The 20,347-nt window shown below is 33.2% G+C and overlaps 2 protein-coding genes across 2 annotated transcripts; one reads left to right on the forward strand and one right to left on the reverse strand.

The window, feature by feature from the left end:
• Nucleotides 1-10,045: 10,045 nt before the first annotated feature.
• Nucleotides 10,046-13,304, reverse strand: LOC126740855 (uncharacterized). The gene is made up of 4 exons (XM_050447024.1): nt 13,060-13,304; nt 12,866-13,003; nt 12,610-12,810; nt 10,046-10,374 (listed from the first exon to the last, which is right to left on the reverse strand). The coding sequence occupies exons 1-4, from the start codon at nt 13,234-13,236 to the stop codon at nt 10,138-10,140; spliced, it is 753 nt and encodes a 250-aa protein (XP_050302981.1). The 5' UTR covers nt 13,237-13,304; the 3' UTR covers nt 10,046-10,137.
• Nucleotides 13,305-14,398: 1,094 nt separating this feature from the next.
• On the forward strand, nt 14,399-15,441 carry LOC126740868 (uncharacterized). The gene is made up of 3 exons (XM_050447034.1): nt 14,399-14,560; nt 14,614-14,867; nt 14,929-15,441. The coding sequence occupies exons 1-3, from the start codon at nt 14,533-14,535 to the stop codon at nt 15,322-15,324; spliced, it is 678 nt and encodes a 225-aa protein (XP_050302991.1). The 5' UTR covers nt 14,399-14,532; the 3' UTR covers nt 15,325-15,441.
• Nucleotides 15,442-20,347: the final 4,906 nt, after the last annotated feature.

Below are 20,347 nucleotides of genomic sequence, written 5' to 3' on the forward strand. Positions count from 1 at the left end.
ATTTTGGAAGCTAAAGAAGTTTTTGCACTCTTCAGGAAAGCTGCCCCTGCAGCTTTGAAGGATAAATCACTTGGTAAATTAACTGAATTATCTGCTGCTGTGTTTTTAACCAGTGCATCAGAAATCCTAGTAAAAAAATAGTTTTACACAGTTACCTAATTTAATTAGTATTAGTTATAAATAAAGCTTATATGAGTAACACTAATCCTTTTTGTGATGATTTTTTTATACTAGAAAAATATATTTTAAAAAAATTATCTTTGAGGTAGAGCTGATTTGTTTTATAGTATTAATATTATCTTCCTTATATAAGAAATCACTTCTAAGGATGTGATCTGAACAAACAAATATGTTCTGTTTAATTGTGTTGATTTCCATTAATGAAATCCATTGTTCCCTTTGGGCATATATTAGGCAGTCTATAATAAGTATTTGATATTTGATCAAAAAGCAAAAAAAATTACAGTAATGAATTAATATGTGGTGCCAATTACTATATATATTATTGTAAGTTGCAATATGGTAAAACAAAAAAAATTATCGACCAAATTTTAGGAAATGACAAAATTAACTTTATACATAGATATCAATATCTAAATAAATTTCAAAATTCTTTAAAGGCAATAAAAAATTAGTAATTTCATCTATCTACCTAATGTCTATATTAAAAAAACATAACTATACATAGATAGGTACATGGGTATTAGGTATGCCTTCTTTCTGCCAAAACAACAAAAAAAAAACATAAAATCCTGTAATAAAACCAGGGACAAAATTCTAGTTTTATATTTTTTATAGCCTATTGATAGATGAATATGTTCAAAAAAATATTTAGATTTAAAAATATGAATATTTTGGTATTTTACGCACACTTCACATTCAAGTTTTTATTAGGTTTATATCTATAAGATCCCCTATTCTACGTTTATGATGATGGTTACCCCATGATGTGATGTTATGAAAGTATCGGTACTTACTTGTGAAAAGATCGGCTTGAATCACCTTTTTATCATGATGCGGCACAAACGACACAAGTTTTTCCCATCCTAGCAATTTAAAAAAACACTAAAATGTGGCCTTTTTCCTTTTGAAACCGAAAATTAAAGAAAATACACGAATCCCGAAAATAAACAAAAAGCCGTTTGACAGATGACACTATGCGTATGGTTCAGGCGCTTAAGCTCCGGTGTTGTCGCTTCAAATTTTTTAGAAGCAGTTTTAAGGATAAAAATGTTAATTTTGTTTTTTTTTTGCTTAAGGATATTATATTTATTCTTAAAATAGGTTAATTGTAGTATTTATGCTTTTTATTTTAAATTTTCCTATAAAATACAACACAAATAAATTAAATTAACGTTATAATGGTTGTTAAAATATAGCTAAAAATTTCCTCCGTTGGAAATTTGCGTCGACTTGACAACAGAGAATCGGCAAATATGTTTGTAAACAAAACACCCCTCTTGCCCCTGTGCACATGTTGGACTCAAACAAAGTTGTTGTTTACTAATTCTAGCCTTTCAATGTTCTAAGAATTTTACCTAAAAAATATTTCAAATTTGATCCGAGTATATGCAAAATTAAATATTTATAATTAAATAATGAAGAATTTGTAACAATATTATTTAGTTTGTGGTATTAAATAAATAAAAGAATCAGTTGATTTCCAATGCTTGTCATTTGTCATATTTGATAAGGCATTGACAATACTGGCCCATGTTGCCGAATTTCTTATGTAATTATTAAATTATAAGGATAAGTTGAAAGTATTATACAGGGTGTCCTCGAACTTAATAAATATACCTGGACTGAAAACATCTTGTCGGACTTGCATTGTCTTATTTATTTAGTGTAACACGACGTTTCGGTTGGTAAGTATCTCCAACCGTTATCAAGTGTAAACTTGATAATCAAGTGTAGTCTAAGTAGTATCTCCAACCGTTATCAAGTTTACACTTGATTATCAAGTTTACACTTGATAACGGTTGGAGATACTTACCAACCGAAACGTCGTGTTAAGGGGGCGCTTCGTTTCACCTATGTATGAGTCACCGCACTCACATGGGATCCGGTAGACGCAATTTTTGGTATCCAACATGCCATCTGGTTTGGTCTTTGATACCACGCTTCTGATAGTGGTGCTAGATCTAAAGGCAGTTCTAATATTGTACTTGCTGGCAATGCGTCGGATTTGTTCCGATGTACCCCTAATGTAAAGTCTGGTTGTCGTGGTGGCCTCGTCTCTGATTTGATTTGGACGCGTCCTTTGGATGGTCCTACTTATTAGCTTCTTTGGATATCCATTCTGTTGTAGGTCTTTGTAGATGGTATCCACTTCAGTCTTGAGATCCTCGTCGTTTCTACAGATGGATCGAGCTCTATTGTAGAGGGATCTTATGATGCCTACTTTGGTGGTTGCAGGATGGTTGGACTCATAGTGAAGATACTGGCCCGTGTGTGTTGGTTTTCTATAAACTGAAGTTCGTAGATTTCCACCGACCTTTTTAACGAGGACATCTAGGAAAGGTAGAGCTGAGTCCTTCTCTGTCTCCATCGTGAACTTGATTGTTGGTCTGAAGCTGTTGAGGTGAAGCAGAAACTCCTGAAGTGCTTTTTCCTCTTTGTCCCAGATGATGAAGGTGTCGTCCACATATCGAAGCCAGAGCTTGGGTTTGCAATGGGAGGCATCTATTGCATGTTCCTCGAACCATTCCATAAAGATGTTTGCTACTACTGGGGAAAGAGATGAACCCATCGGAAGTCCTTCGTCTTGGGCGTAGAATCTATCCTTGACCTGAAAGTAAGAATTACGAAGACAGATCTCCAAAAGTTCCATCACCCCGTCCAGAGGCAGTGTGATCCGAGTTGAGAAAGCTGCATCCTTGCTTAGTTTGTCTCGGATGATGTTAAGAGACTCTCCTATGGGTACATTGGTGTAGAGACTTTCGACATCAAAACTCACCAATCTGTCATTGGTCTCGACTTCGATCCCTCCAAGAAGGTCTACAAAGTGGGCAGAGTTTCGCACGAAAGACGCTGCATTTCCCTGGATCGGTCTAATGATCTCCAAAAGGAATTTCGAGAGTTCTGATGTCGGCGAATTTCTAGAGCTCGTGATGGGCCGCAGAGGCATTTGCTCCTTATGAATCTTGGGTAGTCCGTATAGGTGTGGAGGTTTGCTATAATGTGGTGTCAGCCTAAAGCGTACCGCATCCGATAATGTTGAGGAGTACTTTTTAAGTGCTCTGTAAATTCGACCTTCTATGGTTGTCGTCGGATCCTTAGATAGTAGCCTGTATTCGCCTTTGTTCAAAACTTCCTCAACCTTGTTTTCGTAGGTTTCCAGGTCCATAATCACAGTTGCATTGCCCTTATCTGCAGGAAGAATTTTGATGTTCTTTTCCCTTTTGAGATTCCTGAGAGCTGTTTCCTCTTCTTTGCTGATGTTCTGCGAAGGTTTCTGTTTTTTAAGTGAGTCCAGAGCAACCCTTACCTCGTGTCGAAATTCATCGGCCTCAGGACGTGGTAGGTGGATTGATTCTACTGAAGACACTATGTCTATAAAGGATGGTTTTGAGGATATGGCGAAGTTTAGTCCTCTATTTAACACCTTTTGTTTAGCATCGGTAAGGGTTCTTTTTGACACATTAATGATGGTGGCGGGGAGGTTAGAGGTTGGTGCTGGTTGAGTCCTGTTGGTTCGTCTGGATTTAAGGTTTTGGGGTTTTGAAAGGTGGCCTGCTCTTAGCTTTTCTCTTAGTTTCTGGCAAGCGAAGTCTATTTTGTTAAAGATTGGTTGATAGTCTTCCTCCAATGTAACTTCTTTGATTTCTTCGAATCGCTGAATGCATTCGATTTCTATTTGTGCTTTCTTCCAACGGTGGTAGCTAAGTTGAGATCGCAGCAGCTCCATACTAGCACGTTCAAGAATACGTTCTGATCTTCCACCTGGTATAGCGGTTTTGAGGCGTAGACCAGTAGGAATGACATTGGCGTCTCTCGCCTCTCGCAGGAAGCTGATGTGTTCCTCCTCCTTGATCATCTTTATCTTGGTTTTCTCAAAGCCTCTAAATAGGTTGCTGGTTCCGGGTCCGTACCGGTTATCCAATCTGTTTTTGAAGGTGGTAGACAATGGTACAGTGAAAACATCTTGTCGGACTTGCATTGTCTTATTTATTTAGTGTAACGGAGATACTTACCAACCGAAACGTCGTGTTACACTAAATAAATAAGACAATGCAAGTCCGACAAGATGTTTTCACTGTACCATTGTCTACCACCTTCAAAAACATACCTGGACTGCTAATGCATATGGCCACGATACCCAAAAATGACCACTGCCTGGAGGCCGCTATTTTTATAGTGATTGTGTCCTTTTGATTTGACACATATTGCCAACAAAAAATATATTAAATAACGATAATGAAGTTGACACATTTGACGTATGAGTATAGCGAATTGCTTAGTTTTTGGCGATTTGTAAATGACACGCTTGGATATTATGGTCTGGAACAGGCGATGTACTTCACCTATTCCTACACTTGAACCATCTACGAGTACATCAACTCTCAATGAAAACGTAGAATCGGTCGAACCCACCGACTCAACAATAAAGGCTACAAGTGGAGATGAAACCGAAGCCTTGATGATGATGATTGAAATGGGTCTTAAGATGAGAAGTACCAAGTACCATTTTTATATCAGAGGATCCTGGTATGTGGCTTAGAACCATTAACAACGAGGAAGTCAGAAGGTTGGTTAAGCGAGGACTTCCTTTGATAGGACGCAATTAGCAATTTCCTACAAATCAATACAAAGAAAAATTTTCAAGTATGTACTTTGTCAGAAAACTGGAGAATGGTGAAACATCAGAGGAGTTTGGCTTATTTATTCAATTTAAAAAAACTCTATATTTTGCTCAAATCAAAACTTTTTCTGATTCAAATCGTTTTTCTGATTGTCAACACTTATCGTGGGCTATAAAAAGACATAAAACATCAATTGTACATAATGCTCATATGAATACATGGATGAGTTTGGAAAAAATGTTAAAATTATTAATTATTGTGAACGATCCTCATTTACAGGTTTTAGAAACCGAAAATAAAAATTAGCATGAGGTTCTGGAAAGAATTCTTGCAGTCGAAAAAATTTTATGCCGACATGATTTTTTTCTTTTTCTTAAAGCTGTCGAGATGATTTCCTCATTTGACCCTGTGATGAGAGAACATCTTAGTAGAGTGCAGAACTCCCAGGAAAATTAAAAAAAAAACTCATTATTTAGGCTATCAAATTCAAAACGAAATCACAGATTACCTAAACGAAATTGTAGAATTAATGTATTCTAAAGTAAAAAATAATATTTTAAATATGGTACGTAATCCTAAATATTATTCAATAATTATGGACTGTACCCCAGATACAAGTCACACAGAACAAATAAGCCTTGTTTTGCGTTACATGGTGTTAAATCAAGATTGTAAAAAAGTTCAGATAGAAGTTTTTTTAGCTTTTAGCCCAATATTCGATTCTACAGGAAAAAGGACTATTTAAAAAAAAAATAATAAAATTTAAATTTAGATATTAAAGACGATGAGTAAAAATGAGACGTCACACATCTCGTGAGAGTGCCAAAATGCTTGAAAAGCATATTGGCTTACAATTTAGCAGTAAATGATGCTGCTAAAGTTTCAAATGAAACAGTAAACTTTTTTAATATAGAACAAGAACTTTACGTTTTTTTCTCAAAAACTTACGAGAACTTACGTTTTTCCTTCATAAAAAGATGGGATATTATTTAAAAAATGTACCTGCATTAAATCTAAAACCCTTAAGTGACATTAGATGGTCAAGTAGGTTAGATGCTATAAAGCCATTAAAACTTAATTTAATTAAAATTTGTGAGAGTCTAGAAATAGCGGATAACAATACTTTTAACATAGAAAGTAGGCATAATGAAAGTTCTTTGCTATTAATATCCATACATTTAAATTTATTTTAGTGTAGTTATTTGGTATATTTTATTTCAGATTGATATTGTAAGCAAAATGATGCAAAATGTAACATTGACATTAAAGTTTGTCAAAATTATTTGAAGAATTGAGTCCATCATTTTAAAAATGATAAAAATGATCATTTCTTTGAGGATATAATTGCTCAAGCGGCAAAAATAGCCGCTGATCTTGAGATAGAGCAAGATTTTTCCGCAATCAATACTACCAGACGAAAATATAAACCAAAGTTTTTGATTATGAACATAGGAATTAAGCACCTTAAAATCCCAAAACCGCACTAAAAGTTTTTTTTTGAGAATAATAATTTATCAAGTACTAAGTTCTCTAAATAGTAAGTTTGATATGATCTATAATTAAGACAATGTGACGATCCTTGTGATGATCTCCTACAGAATTGCCAAGCTCAACAACAGAAGCTTACTGATGCGGTAAAGATAGAGGCTGATATTGAGGCAGATGTTTTGTTTAGTGAGAATAAAGCTTTAAAGTTATTTTCAATTTCTTATTCTTCAAATCCTTTGGATATATTGCAATATACAGGGTGTCCCGTAAATAACGGTCCAAATGAAAACTCCTAATAGATTGGACTATTTCCAATCAGAATAATCCAACATAGCTCTAACGAAAGTGTTACGGTTTTCGAGATATTTTGATTTTTGCGAAATTTTAAGAAATACCTACCTGTAATCAGTTTTTTTTGGTGTGTCACTAAATGAAAAAAAGATCACAATTTCTTCGGTTGGATATTATTTGCCGATAGATGCGCTTTATGATGCGTATTAAAATATTTCAGTTATGCAAATATTTTTCACAGGAAAAATTTTTGAAATTGCAAATTGGATTTTTTTTTTCTTTTCAAAAAGTTTGAAGTCCTATGACGCAATAAAATAATAATAGAATCTTGGTGCCCATTAGCGTAAAAACTTATTTATCCCATGCCGTAGTAAAGACAAAAACTTTTTGAATTTTTTGTTAACCTCAAAAAAAATGGTTGTTTTAATGCCGAAAGAACTATTTTGTGAAAAAAAAATCGTTTTTTTTTCGATGTAAATTAATTCGGTTTATTTGTGTTTTGCAATTTTACAAAAGGTGTTCAAAATCCGTTACTAAATCCGTTGAGTGTGGCCAGCTCTATTTATCTCTTGAGCAGCAGTTTGGATGAGCTCGCGCAGATTTTCAATATTTTGTATGGGTCTCCTGTATACAATTTCTTTGAGGCATTCCCAGTAAAAAAAATCAAGAGGATTTAGGTCAGGTGACCGTGGGGGCCACAGTATAGGTCCTAGACGTCCGATCCATCGGTTAGGGTAGACATTCGCAGAAATATGTGGCTGCAACACGACGGATGTCCTGCGCACTGCGGTGTGCAAGTTAGAATTTTTTTTAATGAATCCTACCCTAACCGATGGATCGAACGTCTAGGACCTATACTGTGGCCCCCACGGTCACCTGACCTAAATCCTCTTCATTTTTTTACTGGGGATGCCTCAAAGAAATTGTATACAGCAGACCCATACAAAACATTGAAAATCTGCGCGAGCGCATCCAAACTGCTGCTCAAGAGATAAATAGAGCTGGCCACGCTCAACGGATTAAGCGATCCTTTATAAGAAGGTGTAGGGCGTGTATAGCAGCAGGTGGTGGCCATTTTGAACACCTTTTGTAAAATTGCAAAACACAAATAAACCGAATTAATTTACATCGAAAAAAAAAACGATTTTTTTTCACAAAATAGTTCTTTCGGCATTAAAACAACCATTTTTTTTTGAGGTTAACAAAAAATTCAAAAAGTTTTTGTCTTTACTACGGCATGGGATAAATAAGTTCTTACGCTAATGGGCACCAAGATTCTATTATTATTTTATTGCGTCATAGGACTTCAAACTTTTTGAAAAGAAAAAAAAATCCAATATTGCAATTTCAAAAATTTTTCCTGTGAAAAATATTTGCATAACTGAAAAATTTGAATACGCATCATAAAGCGCATCTATCGGCAAATAATATCCAACCGAAGAAATTGTGATTTTTTTTTCATTTAGTGACACACCAAAAAAAAACTGATTACAGGTAGGTATTTCTTAAAATTTCGCAAAATTCAAAATATCTCGAAAACCGTAACACTTTCGTTAGAGCTATGTTGGATTATTCTGATTGGAAATAGTCCAATCTATTAGGAGTTTTCATTTGGACCACTATTTACGGGACACCCTGTATATTTGAACACAATTTAACCTCATCTCTGCCAAATGTCACAATTTCCTTAAGAATACTCTTAAACATTATCTACGGCTTCTGAGGAGAGGTAATTTTCAAAATTAAAAATAATAAAAAATTTTCTTGGATCAACTATGCTTCACGAGAGACTATTTGGGCTAGCAATATTAGCTATAGAGCAAGAGATGGTTAATAAAATCGATTTTGAAAAAGTTATAAAAGAATTTGCTGAATGAAATCAAGAAAAACACCTATATTTAACATTTAACCTAATAAAAGTTCTAATTTTAAGTGACGAATGACAGATGTTTTTTTTTTGTTATTAATTAATAATTTATGAATAATTATTTCCAATAAAAACAAAATTTAAAAAATGTCTGTTGTTTTATTATAAAATAAAAGAAAGATATTTTTTTTATAACTGGAGAATAAATGTAAAATTTAGAAAAGCAAAATATCAAAATAAGTCTAAAAAAGGGCGTGGCACCCCAAAAAATTACTCACAGGTCTCCGGCGCTGCACCTTCCTAAATGTCTCGAGGCGACATTGATAGGGCGCCAAAACAACGCAGCACAGCCTTGCGGGGGCCCTGAATTAAGGGTAATTTTATCAATTCGTTCTTAGGAATTATGATTAAATGTGGATAAAAAAATAAACCTTAATTTAAATGAAAAAAATAAAAAGTATCTTACACCTATTTTATTAAATGTTGAAAATGATTTCCGTTGATGATCTCCATACAAAAATACAATTACTGTGCACAACGTCTGCGCACATTAGCGAACATTTCAGGCATTATTAACTGACATTTGTTAACAATTCTATTTCGAAAATCATCAAATTCTTCAAAAATCTTCTTTTTAAAATTTTGTAAACGGTCCTTTTAGATATGCCAAATGCGGTAGCAATTTTTCGTGCAGATTAGGTTCCATCTCAACAAACCGAACACAACTGCAGTTTCTCTATCACTTCATTTCTCACTAGATGCTGAACTTCATTTTTTCTATTTTGTACTGATCCTGTTTTTTAAAACTTCCTCATCAAATTCATTAGATAAGGATAATTTACTTTTTTGTCTGGATGATTACCATTAAAACTATTAAAAGCACGTGCTGTTGCTCAAGCAGACTTATTATATTTGTTGATATAAAGACCTACCCAGATTTAAACTTTTGAAGAATGTTAGCCACGTTTATTCATATGTGTTCAGAACTAATAGATAATATAAAAAAGTATACAGAAAATAAAATTACCTTTAATTCAAGGTATCACTCGACCCCTATTCCCAGTTAAAAATATTGGCGATCCCATGCCAATCTGGGGGGTGAAGAGATGACGTCAGGGAAATGCAATTCTGTCAATAAATATCCCTCATAATAATAAATTTGACGTGTTCGCGCGTTTTTGGCCAAACTATTTATTTTTCAAGATTCTCTGGGTGGACTGTTGTGCCTCGGAAACCCTGTATACTTATGGCTTTTAAAAAACTATAATGTTGTCATAATGCTTTTATAAAAATTCATCCAAGTGCAAACAAGTAAATAATTCATTCATAATTCTTAAGGGCTATTACAATTTTTAAACACAAACGTAATTTACATATTATTGGCATAACGGTACGCGTGATGTTTAAATAAACATTTTTAAAAGATTAAATATTGATGGAGGCACCGTTATATAGGAAACATGTCTTACAAGATATTTTTCGAGTTGTATTCACAAGAAAAATTCAATACTTATGTTAATAAATGATTTTCGGTTTTTTCAATTCAGGAATTTCTGGTCATAATATGCATTAAAAACAAACATATACGAGAAAGTTGATATTATATAATATGTATATTTTCTTTTAAATACTCCAACGGATTTTCAATTGGTTTTTTCAAAAGAGGATTCTCTTCGCGCCTGCACGTTACTTGCCTATCCTGCCCAAGTTATTGATTTTTTGGTCGCTAGCCTCTAGACCTTGCACCGATGTTGGATCGTCCTCCTCATGGTAACCACTAAAGTCCAGATCAAAGTCCAGACCGAAATCGAAAAAAAGCTCCTCGTCGTCTATCGATTTGTCGGATTTATCGAGGGAATTGTCCTCCAGCGTTTCTTCTTCGACTAACGTGCGCCGAATTCGTTTTGGCGAATACTCTTGTTCCTGAAGAAATGAAACACGCCTATAAAATCTCTAATAGTAATAAAGAGTTTAAAGCCAATTTACATATCTTATTGTTCCTACATCTTAGGTTTAAATTATTTTGTTTTCACACTATTTTAGCTGTATAAAAATTTGGCACTCTTAATGTCCATATTTTTAGACTTAATTGAAGTTTATCAATGATTGTCACCATCGATGATAAGTTGAACTTTAAATGCCGTGTTACTAAAACCCATACAAGCTATGCCTATGTCAGTTATTTTAATCTATGCCACCGTAGTTGTCCGGTATGTGTCGTAATGCAGATGCACATATTCTTTCTGAAATGCGAAATCAGGACTTATCCAACATAAAAAGATGTTATGACAGTAATTATTTGCCTTTTAAAGTGACTAAAAGCAATAGTAAAGTTTTAATTGTACACTTGATAACGCTCTATGAAGTGCCGAACCTCCTAGGATAGTAAGTTATAATAAATTCTTAAGTTTAGTAGTAGATGATAAACTAAGCACAGAGCAACTATCCACAAAACTGACTTGTTTCTATGACATCAGGATGCTTTGCAGTCAGGACTATTAAAATGAAACTTAACAAGCATATAGTAAAAAATTTTAACCTTAATAGGTTTTCATCTGCGAAACGGAATTAGCTTTTTGGGGAAACTGCCAGATTCCTATTATCAACAATTACTTTACAAAAACGTAGTTTATGATACGTGGAATAGAATAGATAGTGCGCAGAATCTTGTCAGCCCTATTCCGTATATAAAGAAAATTTAACTTTGACATCAATTTTTATCCTGGAAAAAGTATACCTAGTGCCTAAGAAATAATCCTCTACAATCAGATCTGATAAAACAGTAGTAATACACGTTCGTTATTGAAGGTGTATTTGCCACTCCCATCATCAGGAAACTTAAAACTTTATTTTGTATATAAATAAAAATTAGTTAATTTATCAGATTCAGTATGGGAGATTTCTAATTATATTGCAATGATATTGTAAACGCCGAGAAACCAACTGATTTTCCGTCATTCCGCCATCACAGCACGACGTCTCCAAGGTCATATAATCTTCCGGAATTATGGTCAGCCGACTAAGGAACCGCGTCGCCGCTGGAAGTCAATTGTCAACTCAGTGCAGTATAAAGTTCGTAATATTGGCGCGTGATTTAAATCAGACATAAATGTTTGTAAATAAATTATGTGAAAATAAATATTTCTAGTAGTCGTGATCGTGTTAGTAGTGTAATTGACTATTTTTATGCATCAAGTATTTTAATTCACACGTAACGAACGGGAAAAACGCTACAATATTCATTTTAAAAGGGAAGTTAGGAATATTTTAATTCAAAAACCTTACTATAATACTGACGAGTATTTTTCAGATAATATTTAATTTTCACATTTCTTTCTACTATTATATCTATGTGTTTATATGAATTTATGTTTTGGTACATAATAGCGTATAAATGATAGGTAGACCTTTAAGTAGATTATCACATTTAATTTTAGGCACATGTTATATTGTAAACAGTTTTTTTATGACCATACATTTTATTTACTTTTGTGTAACTTTGACTACCTGCTTTTTACTACTTTAAGTATATGTAGTATTTCTTATCTGTTACACTATTACCTGAGGCTTCATCTATAAGGATTTTATAGTCTCCTGATATTAAAGTATATTCTGATTTTAATTTAAATTTCCCGGCAAGCCAACATAATTATGGCGATAAGCGTCAGAACAGCCCATTTTTTAAAGCATGTTTATTGGTAAAAAAACGCCTTTTGCCGTATCGTACTCTATATATATGGATAATTCAATATTCCTAATATTAGTTCCAACTCTTTCTTTGCCAACTAGGTGACTTTTATTTGAAAATTCCATGTAAGTAATTTCCTGCATAGTTATTTAAATGTTCGTGTATCATTATGTCAAACATCCACATAGGTGACTTTGCGGTTTATGGCTATCGATAAGAGGAACAAAGAGGTGTGTGGGTTTAGCACAAACAAGGGCGTTTTTATGAGTGGGAGTGCGGGAGAACAAAAAGTTAAGAATTTGGCAGATCAAACTTCCCCAGGTATCTTTGCAATTAATTTCTATCTTTAAGGACAGGTATATGTTGTGGACTATTTGGATGTTGCTCATGAATCAGTGACTATCCCTTGATCTTCAGGTATTGGGAGCAAACAAAGTTGATCTGATAGATCAGAGTTGATTTATACTTACGCTTCCGATATTATCCACAATTTCATCCAAAATATCCTTAACGATTCTGGTTCCGACGGCATTATCGTAATTAATGGAAAAGATTAATTCATCGTCCCTTGTGCTTCCTTCGTCGGACATCACATCTTCCATGGTAACTCTTTTATCTTCTTTAGTGATAACTTTTTTTTTAAGATCAATTGGGGATGGTTTCCTTGGGTACTAAAGATATTAAAACAATTTTTTATAATTATATGCTGGTCATTTTCATATATACCTTGTCAACATATTCGTTAATTTCTTCCAATATAGTATTAGAGTGATTACGAAAATATTGACCGATAAACTTTTGAATGTCATGACTGGGCCTGTCTAAGAGTAACTTTCGGATGATTATCTGAACCACTGCTCTTATCTACAAAAATTGTTAATAATTAAAAAAAAAAGAAGGGAAGTGATATCTTATTATACTTCTGGAGTTTTATATAAATAGGCTTGATTCTCTCGGATAACTTCAATTTTATGGTTGTTTAGTCTGAGTTGTTGCAACCTGGTTAAGCATTGAAGGTCATAAGGTTCCATGCCACGTGGCACATCGCAAGGGTGGAACTGAAGACGTTCTAATATTTGGGCACTTTTGTCCGCCATATTTAGTAATTTTATATTAGAAATCAATTAAGAAGTTTGAAAAGTATTAATGGCGTTTGTCAAATTTGTCTTTTTTAGCCTGTTCCACTATTGATTTCTGTAAAATAAATTTGCAGTTTGCAGCCTTTATATAGCGTTTATATACTAAATGGTTTTGTGTGATATAAATCTTGACGGTAACGACGAAGAGGCCTATTAAGCCTAATTTTTGACCCACATACCTTGTTCACAAAATAAGGTAAAATAGTTAAAAACTGGTTTGTTTTATGTATTGTCGTTGAATATAACGCATGTAAACTTAACTATGCATTTTCAAATGATTTTTTTAAATGTACAGGATGTGTCCCATAGTCTTAAAAAATGACTGCAAATAATACTGAAAACATTGCATATATCTAAATATACAGGGTGTCTACTATAAAAACCGCCAAACTTTAAGAGGTGATTATACAAGTCATTTGCAACAAAAAAGTCGTATAACATTTTTTCGAAAAGTTGTTGGTTCTTCTAGTATTTAACATTTTTTGATTTTATTAAATTTCTTTGTTTTTTTTTTCATATAAACAAGAATATCTCTGTTATTACCACCACATAAAATTTAGATATACTACCTGAAAGAGAATTAAATTTGCTATAAGATGGGTATATTTAAGTTTTTGAGTAATTTCTTATATCTGGTGTTATCAGAAGTTAAATGTAACATTTGGGAAATGGTCAAAAAGAGTGGTATCTTCTTTGTTGTCGTTTTTCTAAAATTTGGTAAATAGAGACATTTTTTTCAGCAAAAACTACTGCATTTAATATGCTTTTAAATGATATACTTACTTTTGTGATAGCTATTTGTTTTCGCAGCCAGATCATGGGCAAAAGAAAGAAAACCACAAAAATTGAAAATTTTTAAATTTTTTATTTCTTGATCTTTTAAGCACCAATGCGGTGAGTACTTGTAGATCTATCTTCCCTAACATAACAACTCCACAAATTTCCATTAGAGAAGCCGTAAACAAATAACATATCGCGACATTCATTCTTTAAGAAAAAAGGCAGGTTTTCCTTCTTTTGTAAATGGCAATGAATCCGCAAAAGAAGGAAATTCACAAATCATGTATTACTTGATTTTAAAACAGAAGCATAGATATTTACAATTTGACAAGAACTGTCATTAAGTTTTCACTTCGACTTAAAGTAGTTAACTAAGTAATTTAATTTAAACGTGCTTAAAAAAACAATGCCTACTAAAAGGTAGTTTCACAAACATTGAATATCGGGACATCTTATTTATTTGCGGTGTCGCAAATGGAAACTCACGGGAGGCAGCAAGGGAGTATGTGCTTCGTTTTCCTAATAGACGGCAACCCTATAGAAGTACATTTGCAGAAATGTTCAGACGCTGTGGGGAAACTGGTTCCTTTCGAGATTTGCGGATTAGAGAAGGTGGTCAAAATGGTCAACGCTGGAGACAAGAACCTGCCATTATGAAAGCTGTAAGAGAAGATAGATCTAGAAGTACTCGCCGCAATGGTGCTGCATTAAGGATTCACCATTCCACTGTACATAGAGTTCTTAAAAAAAATAATTTGCATCCGTTTCATTTGAAAAAAGTCCAGGAGTTATTGCCAGTGGATAGTGAGGTGAGGCTTCAATTCTGTTAAAATATTTTGTACTTATGCAACTGTTGTTTAACATTTTCAGCATGATATAAGGGTCAACGTATGGATAGGATTAATGAGAGCTCGCCTTTTCGAGCCTGTAATACTTCCTGATCGACTCAATTCCAATAAGTTTTCAAATTTATTAAATAATGACCTTGTTGACTTTCTGGAAGAAATCTCCTTAGCCGCTAAACAGGAACTTTGGTTTCAAATGGACGGATGCCCAGCCCATAATGGCAGAATTGTGCAAAATTCGTTGAATCAATGCTTTGGGGAGAAATGGATCGGAAGATACGGTCCGGTAAGATGGCCGCCCAGAAGCCCTGACCTTACGGCCCTTGACTTTTATGTCTGGGGCACATTAAAATCTAATGTTTATAGTATTAACATTAATACTCGAGACGAACTAATTAATCGAATGAGTCTGTTGCAATGAAATGCAACGAAAACGCGTTGAACTTGAACAGGTTGTTGATAGTGTCAGAAGAAGATGCATCAAATGTATTGAACAAGAGGGAAGACAGTTTGAACAATTGTTATAATTTTAGGTATGTTTAAGGAAATTTTGATTTTTTTTTTGGTCAATCAAGAAATATAAAATTTGAAAATTTAAAATTTTTGTGGTTTTCTTTCTTTTGCATGATATTGCTGTGAAAACAAATAGCTATCACAAAAGTAAGTATATCATTGGAAAGCATATTAAATGCAGTAGTTTTTCCTGAAAAAAAATGTCCCTATTTACCAAATTTTAGAAAAACGACAACGAAGAAGATACTACTAATTTTGAACATTTACCAAATGTTACATTTAACTTCTGATAAGTTACTCAAAAACTTAAATATACCTATCTTATAGCAAATTGAATTCTCTCAGATGGTATATCTAAATTTTATGTGGTGGTAAGAATAACGGAGATATTCTTGTTTATATGAAGAAAAAAACAAAGAAATTTGATAAAATCAAAAAATGTTAAATACCAGAAGAACTAACAACTTTTCGAAAAAATGTTATACGACTTCTTTGTTGCAAATGACTTGTTTAATCACCTCTTAAAGTTTGGCGGTTTATATAGTAGACACCTTGTATAAAGTGATAAAAAGTATAAATTAAAATACGGTTTAAAAATGATAAATTTTATCGCCATAGTTTTACTAAATTAAATCTAGGTTATTATCTCTCTCTCACTTCTAACCGTATACAGTTTTTATAAAGAAGCCGTTGTGACAAGTTTCGTGCAGAAGTTTGATATTACAAATAAAAACTAATAATGCTTTCATAGAAATTTCGTATAAAACTCACTTTAATACATTTTTGGTTTATAAAACAGTTGTTGCAACTAACAAGAAATGTTTAACTTTCTGTAGTAAAAAGGCGTTTTACCGCATTAAACCTGGTCTAAATATGGTTAATTTTGACATTTATCATCGATTAATATTTTTTAGATAGGAAACTCCTAAGAGCCAATAGAATACTGAAACGTCGATTGAATCTTGCGGCCTTAATTGTCGACGAGTAGTACTAACCGGAAACGAAAATAAGTTCGTGAAGTCCAAATAGCGAAAAATTTAAGATTTTGCTTTACAGTACCGTATATACTGTGTACCATATATACCGTGCACTTAAAATTAGTGGGAAATATGTGGTTCTTTCGAAAACTATTTTAGGCAGATTAAAAAAGTGTTAAATTGGGACTTTTATTTTGTCTCTCTCTATATTAAACAGTCCTGCATTTATGATTTTTTCTATTTGCGTACTATAATTTCTGAAAGACCGATACATTTTCTACTAGATACATAAGTTTGGGTTTCATAAATTAATCAAAAAATATTAATAAAATGCATTACTATATCACAAGGAGATAGATTACTATACTATTATAAATTAAATAAAATAAAAATTTAATATAAAAATTCGTACAAATTCCACAGTGTATAAACTTCCAACCTAATTTAATTTAAAACTTTGTTGTATGTATAAAGGCAATACAAATTTAATAAAATCACCAAGGCCCAATTCACAAGTAATGTTTCTTAGTAATTATTCCAAATTAAACAACTATCAAGAAATTAGCAAGGCATGAAAAAGGCAATAAGTGAATATATTAAAAATAACATTTACAGGAGTTGTAATTTTTTTATTGGCCTTTGAAAATTTCTTGAAATCCAAAATTTTTATAGAATCTCTCCAGAATTGCTTATGCATTGAAACTGCTGAAATTGCATTTCTCTCAGATTTGCAGTCGACTTTAAAGGAGGTTTTGACATTGTGTCTGTCAAAAAGTCTATACAGAAAGAGGGTTAGTTCTGTTGTGCATTGAGCTTCACTGAGTAAGTGTTAATTTTTAAAATTAATTAAAAAATGAAACCTTACTCCATCTTGCCATATTGTCCAAGTGATCCTATGATATTGCTAAAGATCTGGGTGCAGTTTAAACCATTATTTTATTTATTGGATATTTTACCCACAAATTTTCCATTTAAGTTAGGTTGTTACTCCTCTCACTTCCCCCCACTAGACTCAATCTTCAAAGATGTGTTTAAAAAGCTTTATTTGAAATGGCTTCTATTTCAAATTTATAAAATGGTCATATCTATATCTATATGGAAATATCTATAAATGAAATGGTTTTTAGAGACAGTGGCTCATACACTATGGCGGAAATTTTCAATTATTGTTGAAAATAAAAATAAGAATAGAGATATAGGCTGAAGATAAAATGGTAGAAAGCACTTTTTATATTGTAAAGTATTTACCGTCCATTAGGTGTGAATTAGAACGTTCGATGCACAAAAATAGTTAACTGATTTATTTACACACACTAGAAATATTTCTTTGAATTTAAATATTCCCAACATCCCTGCACTGAACTGTCAATTGATATCGCAGCAACGACGCGTCACCTTATATACTCGGCAGAGCGCTGTTCCGAAAGATTTGCTAATCTTCCATGCGTCTTTAGAGACGTCATATGGTCACTTATGTCATTTCGACATGACGGAGAACAGCTGATATTCTCGGCGTTTCGGATATCGTTACACTGCCCCCATATTAACCTCATTTCATTTCGAAATAATTCCAACGATGGTGGATGTTGATGTCGTCCCTTCTTGTAACTGGACCTTTTGTAGAAATAACGATCAATGCTTTTCTTCAGAGAACGATGCGACGTTGGGGAGTATATCTAGTTTTTTTTGTAAAATAAATAAATCCATTAAACGACTATAGTATATGTTCAACGAAATGCACCTGTATGGAATTTCGAAAGATATGTATGTATTTTCTGTTATCTGACATATTACATATTATGAAATGTGTTTTTGAAGTTATATCAAATTAAGACAAAACTAAAGTACCTATCAATATCGAACTTCCACCACATATGGTAATTTTAAACAAAAATCACTTTACGAAACATTATAAACCTGGATTAATAAAAAAACAATTATGTGTTACGTAAGGCATAACATCACAGTGGGGACGTGAGGGATCAATCTGTTTGTTATTTCTACTAATCGTTTCTTTCCTGATAAATTTAATACATACCCATTTATTAAAAATGGGTATGTTCTTAGATGGGTTGGGAGAGTGATGTTTAAAATAGATGCGCTCTTATAGCAGCTGTCCACGGAGCAAGGCTACGTTATGAAGGGGAAAGGGGTGTCAAAAATCACTAAAAAGTGCATTACGCAATACTTGAATGCTCCCTTATTAGGTCTTCGTAGACTTCTTGTTTTTCGGGGGACATTCTTTGTAGGATGGCAGCAGCATCTTCTTTCAATGTAAGGATAGCTTCTAACTTCTCTCTAAATGACCAACATTTGCTTTAACATCCGCTTCAAACTGACGCTAATTCTATGATGTGGTAGCGTCAAATTGAGATGGCTTAAGGCGCATTATCATAAACATTGCTCTTGTGTTGACGTCCAAGCCGCAATTTTGTTTTGAACTTCCTGGATTCTGTCCTCTACCAATAAGAGAATCCGCTTTTCCAGTGAAGAAGATTTTTCCGAACTTCATTGCACTCACCTGTCAACTGACTCCCAGCGGTCATGCGGCTCCTTATATAATCAGCTGACCATGATTTTGGAAGATTCACTGACCAGGCGTCTCCAGACTCCAGAGACCTCGTGCGGTGGGTGATCATTCTGGAATAACGGAGGACAGCTGATACTCTCGGCGTTTCCAATATCGTTGCAATAAGTTTTTTTGCTTGGAACCACTATTATCGTGCCTGTAAGGGATGTTATTTATGATTCTATTAATATTTCTGATTATTTGTAAGCATAGTATATTAGATATTAACGGCAAATGTCAACCCAACGTCCTCTTGATAAAATAACACTCTTTACAGATGATTAGCACTTAAAATTTGGGTGTTTCCATATATGGGATTATGTGCAAAAATTCGCTCTTCTAGGTCGTTTATCTTTCATCGGTACACTATTTTAATATACAATTATATATCAAATTTAACTGTTAAAATTGTATATAATAGAAGATCTGCGTGTGTACAGGATGTTGAAAAAGTTCTCAGCGATAGACCATTATTAAAATTACTTTAATCATAGGCTTTTGTTTTTTAACTGCTGCTGTTTAACAGTGAATTTATGGCTTGTAGAACTGTAACGGAAAATTGTTTTTTTTTTTAATAAAATTTAGTTATTTAATTTTCCGTCATATTTAATAGTGCTACTCGTCTGTAAGGGATATATTTATATGCGTGAAAGGTATACTATTAGGAAATACTCTAATAAAGTACCTATATTGCACCCTTGTTGGTTGAAATCAATAATTTTAAGATTTTTTTGCTATTGTGCTAGTCGCCTGTAAAGATTTTTATTATGCTAATACATTTCTTTACATAAGATAAGCAATAAAATATTGAACTTGATACTGGCTATGGGTGTGAACCAGCCTGATGGCATATTTTTATCGACAGAAGAACATACACTACAGGATTTTATTTTATTATATTTATTGATTTCAACAGCTTCTTAACAATTACAAGCATTAGGTGAGTTATTAATAGGCGAATGGGTCGCTTTAATTTCCAATTGGTTTTCTTGGACCACCTCCAGTTGCGGTCTATCTGTGACCTCTGATGGCGCAAAGTCTGGGACGGTCATAGGGTTAATAAAGTTATAAAATTACTTCTCGCGAATAAAATAGCACTCAATGAGTAATGAGATATATGATTTAACTTTTTTATTAGTAATGTTGTTCATTGTTTTGATTATTATAATGTGCTGATGATGTTAAGATTTTTAGAATTATAGACAGTAACTTGGCACATCATGAACCTTGTTCTGATCTTCACAAATTTGAATTATGGTGCCAGAAAAATAGAATGGTCCTAAATGCTAAAAAAAGCAAATATATTCAATTTACCAGAAGTTTTAGTCCACCATTCCATCAGTAACATCTAACGGGTTCACTTATTGAGAAAGTATCAGAGATAC

Source organism: Anthonomus grandis, chromosome 1, assembly GCF_022605725.1.
Source record: "Anthonomus grandis grandis chromosome 1, icAntGran1.3, whole genome shotgun sequence".
Taxonomy (NCBI): Eukaryota; Metazoa; Arthropoda; class Insecta; order Coleoptera; family Curculionidae; genus Anthonomus; species Anthonomus grandis.

What these genes read in the sequence shown, in the direction of transcription:
- LOC126740868 (XM_050447034.1), top strand. Translation starts at nt 14,533, where the DNA reads ATGGAAACTCACGGGAGGCAGCAAGGGA. An exon ending in TCACGGGAGGCAGCAAGGGA is followed by an intron (nt 14,561 to 14,613) that starts GTATGTGCTTCG and finishes GTACATTTGCAG; the next exon opens with AAATGTTCAGACGCTGTGGG. An exon ending in TATTGCCAGTGGATAGTGAG is followed by an intron (nt 14,868 to 14,928) that starts GTGAGGCTTCAA and finishes TAACATTTTCAG; the next exon opens with CATGATATAAGGGTCAACGT.
- LOC126740855 (XM_050447024.1), bottom strand. Translation starts at nt 13,236, where the DNA reads ATGGCGGACAAAAGTGCCCAAATATTAGAACGTCTTCAGTTCCACCCT. An exon ending in ATTTATATAAAACTCCAGAA is followed by an intron (nt 13,004 to 13,059) that starts GTATAATAAGAT and finishes CAATTTTTGTAG; the next exon opens with ATAAGAGCAGTGGTTCAGAT. An exon ending in TTGTGGATAATATCGGAAGC is followed by an intron (nt 10,375 to 12,609) that starts GTAAGTATAAAT and finishes TCATTTCTTCAG; the next exon opens with GAACAAGAGTATTCGCCAAA.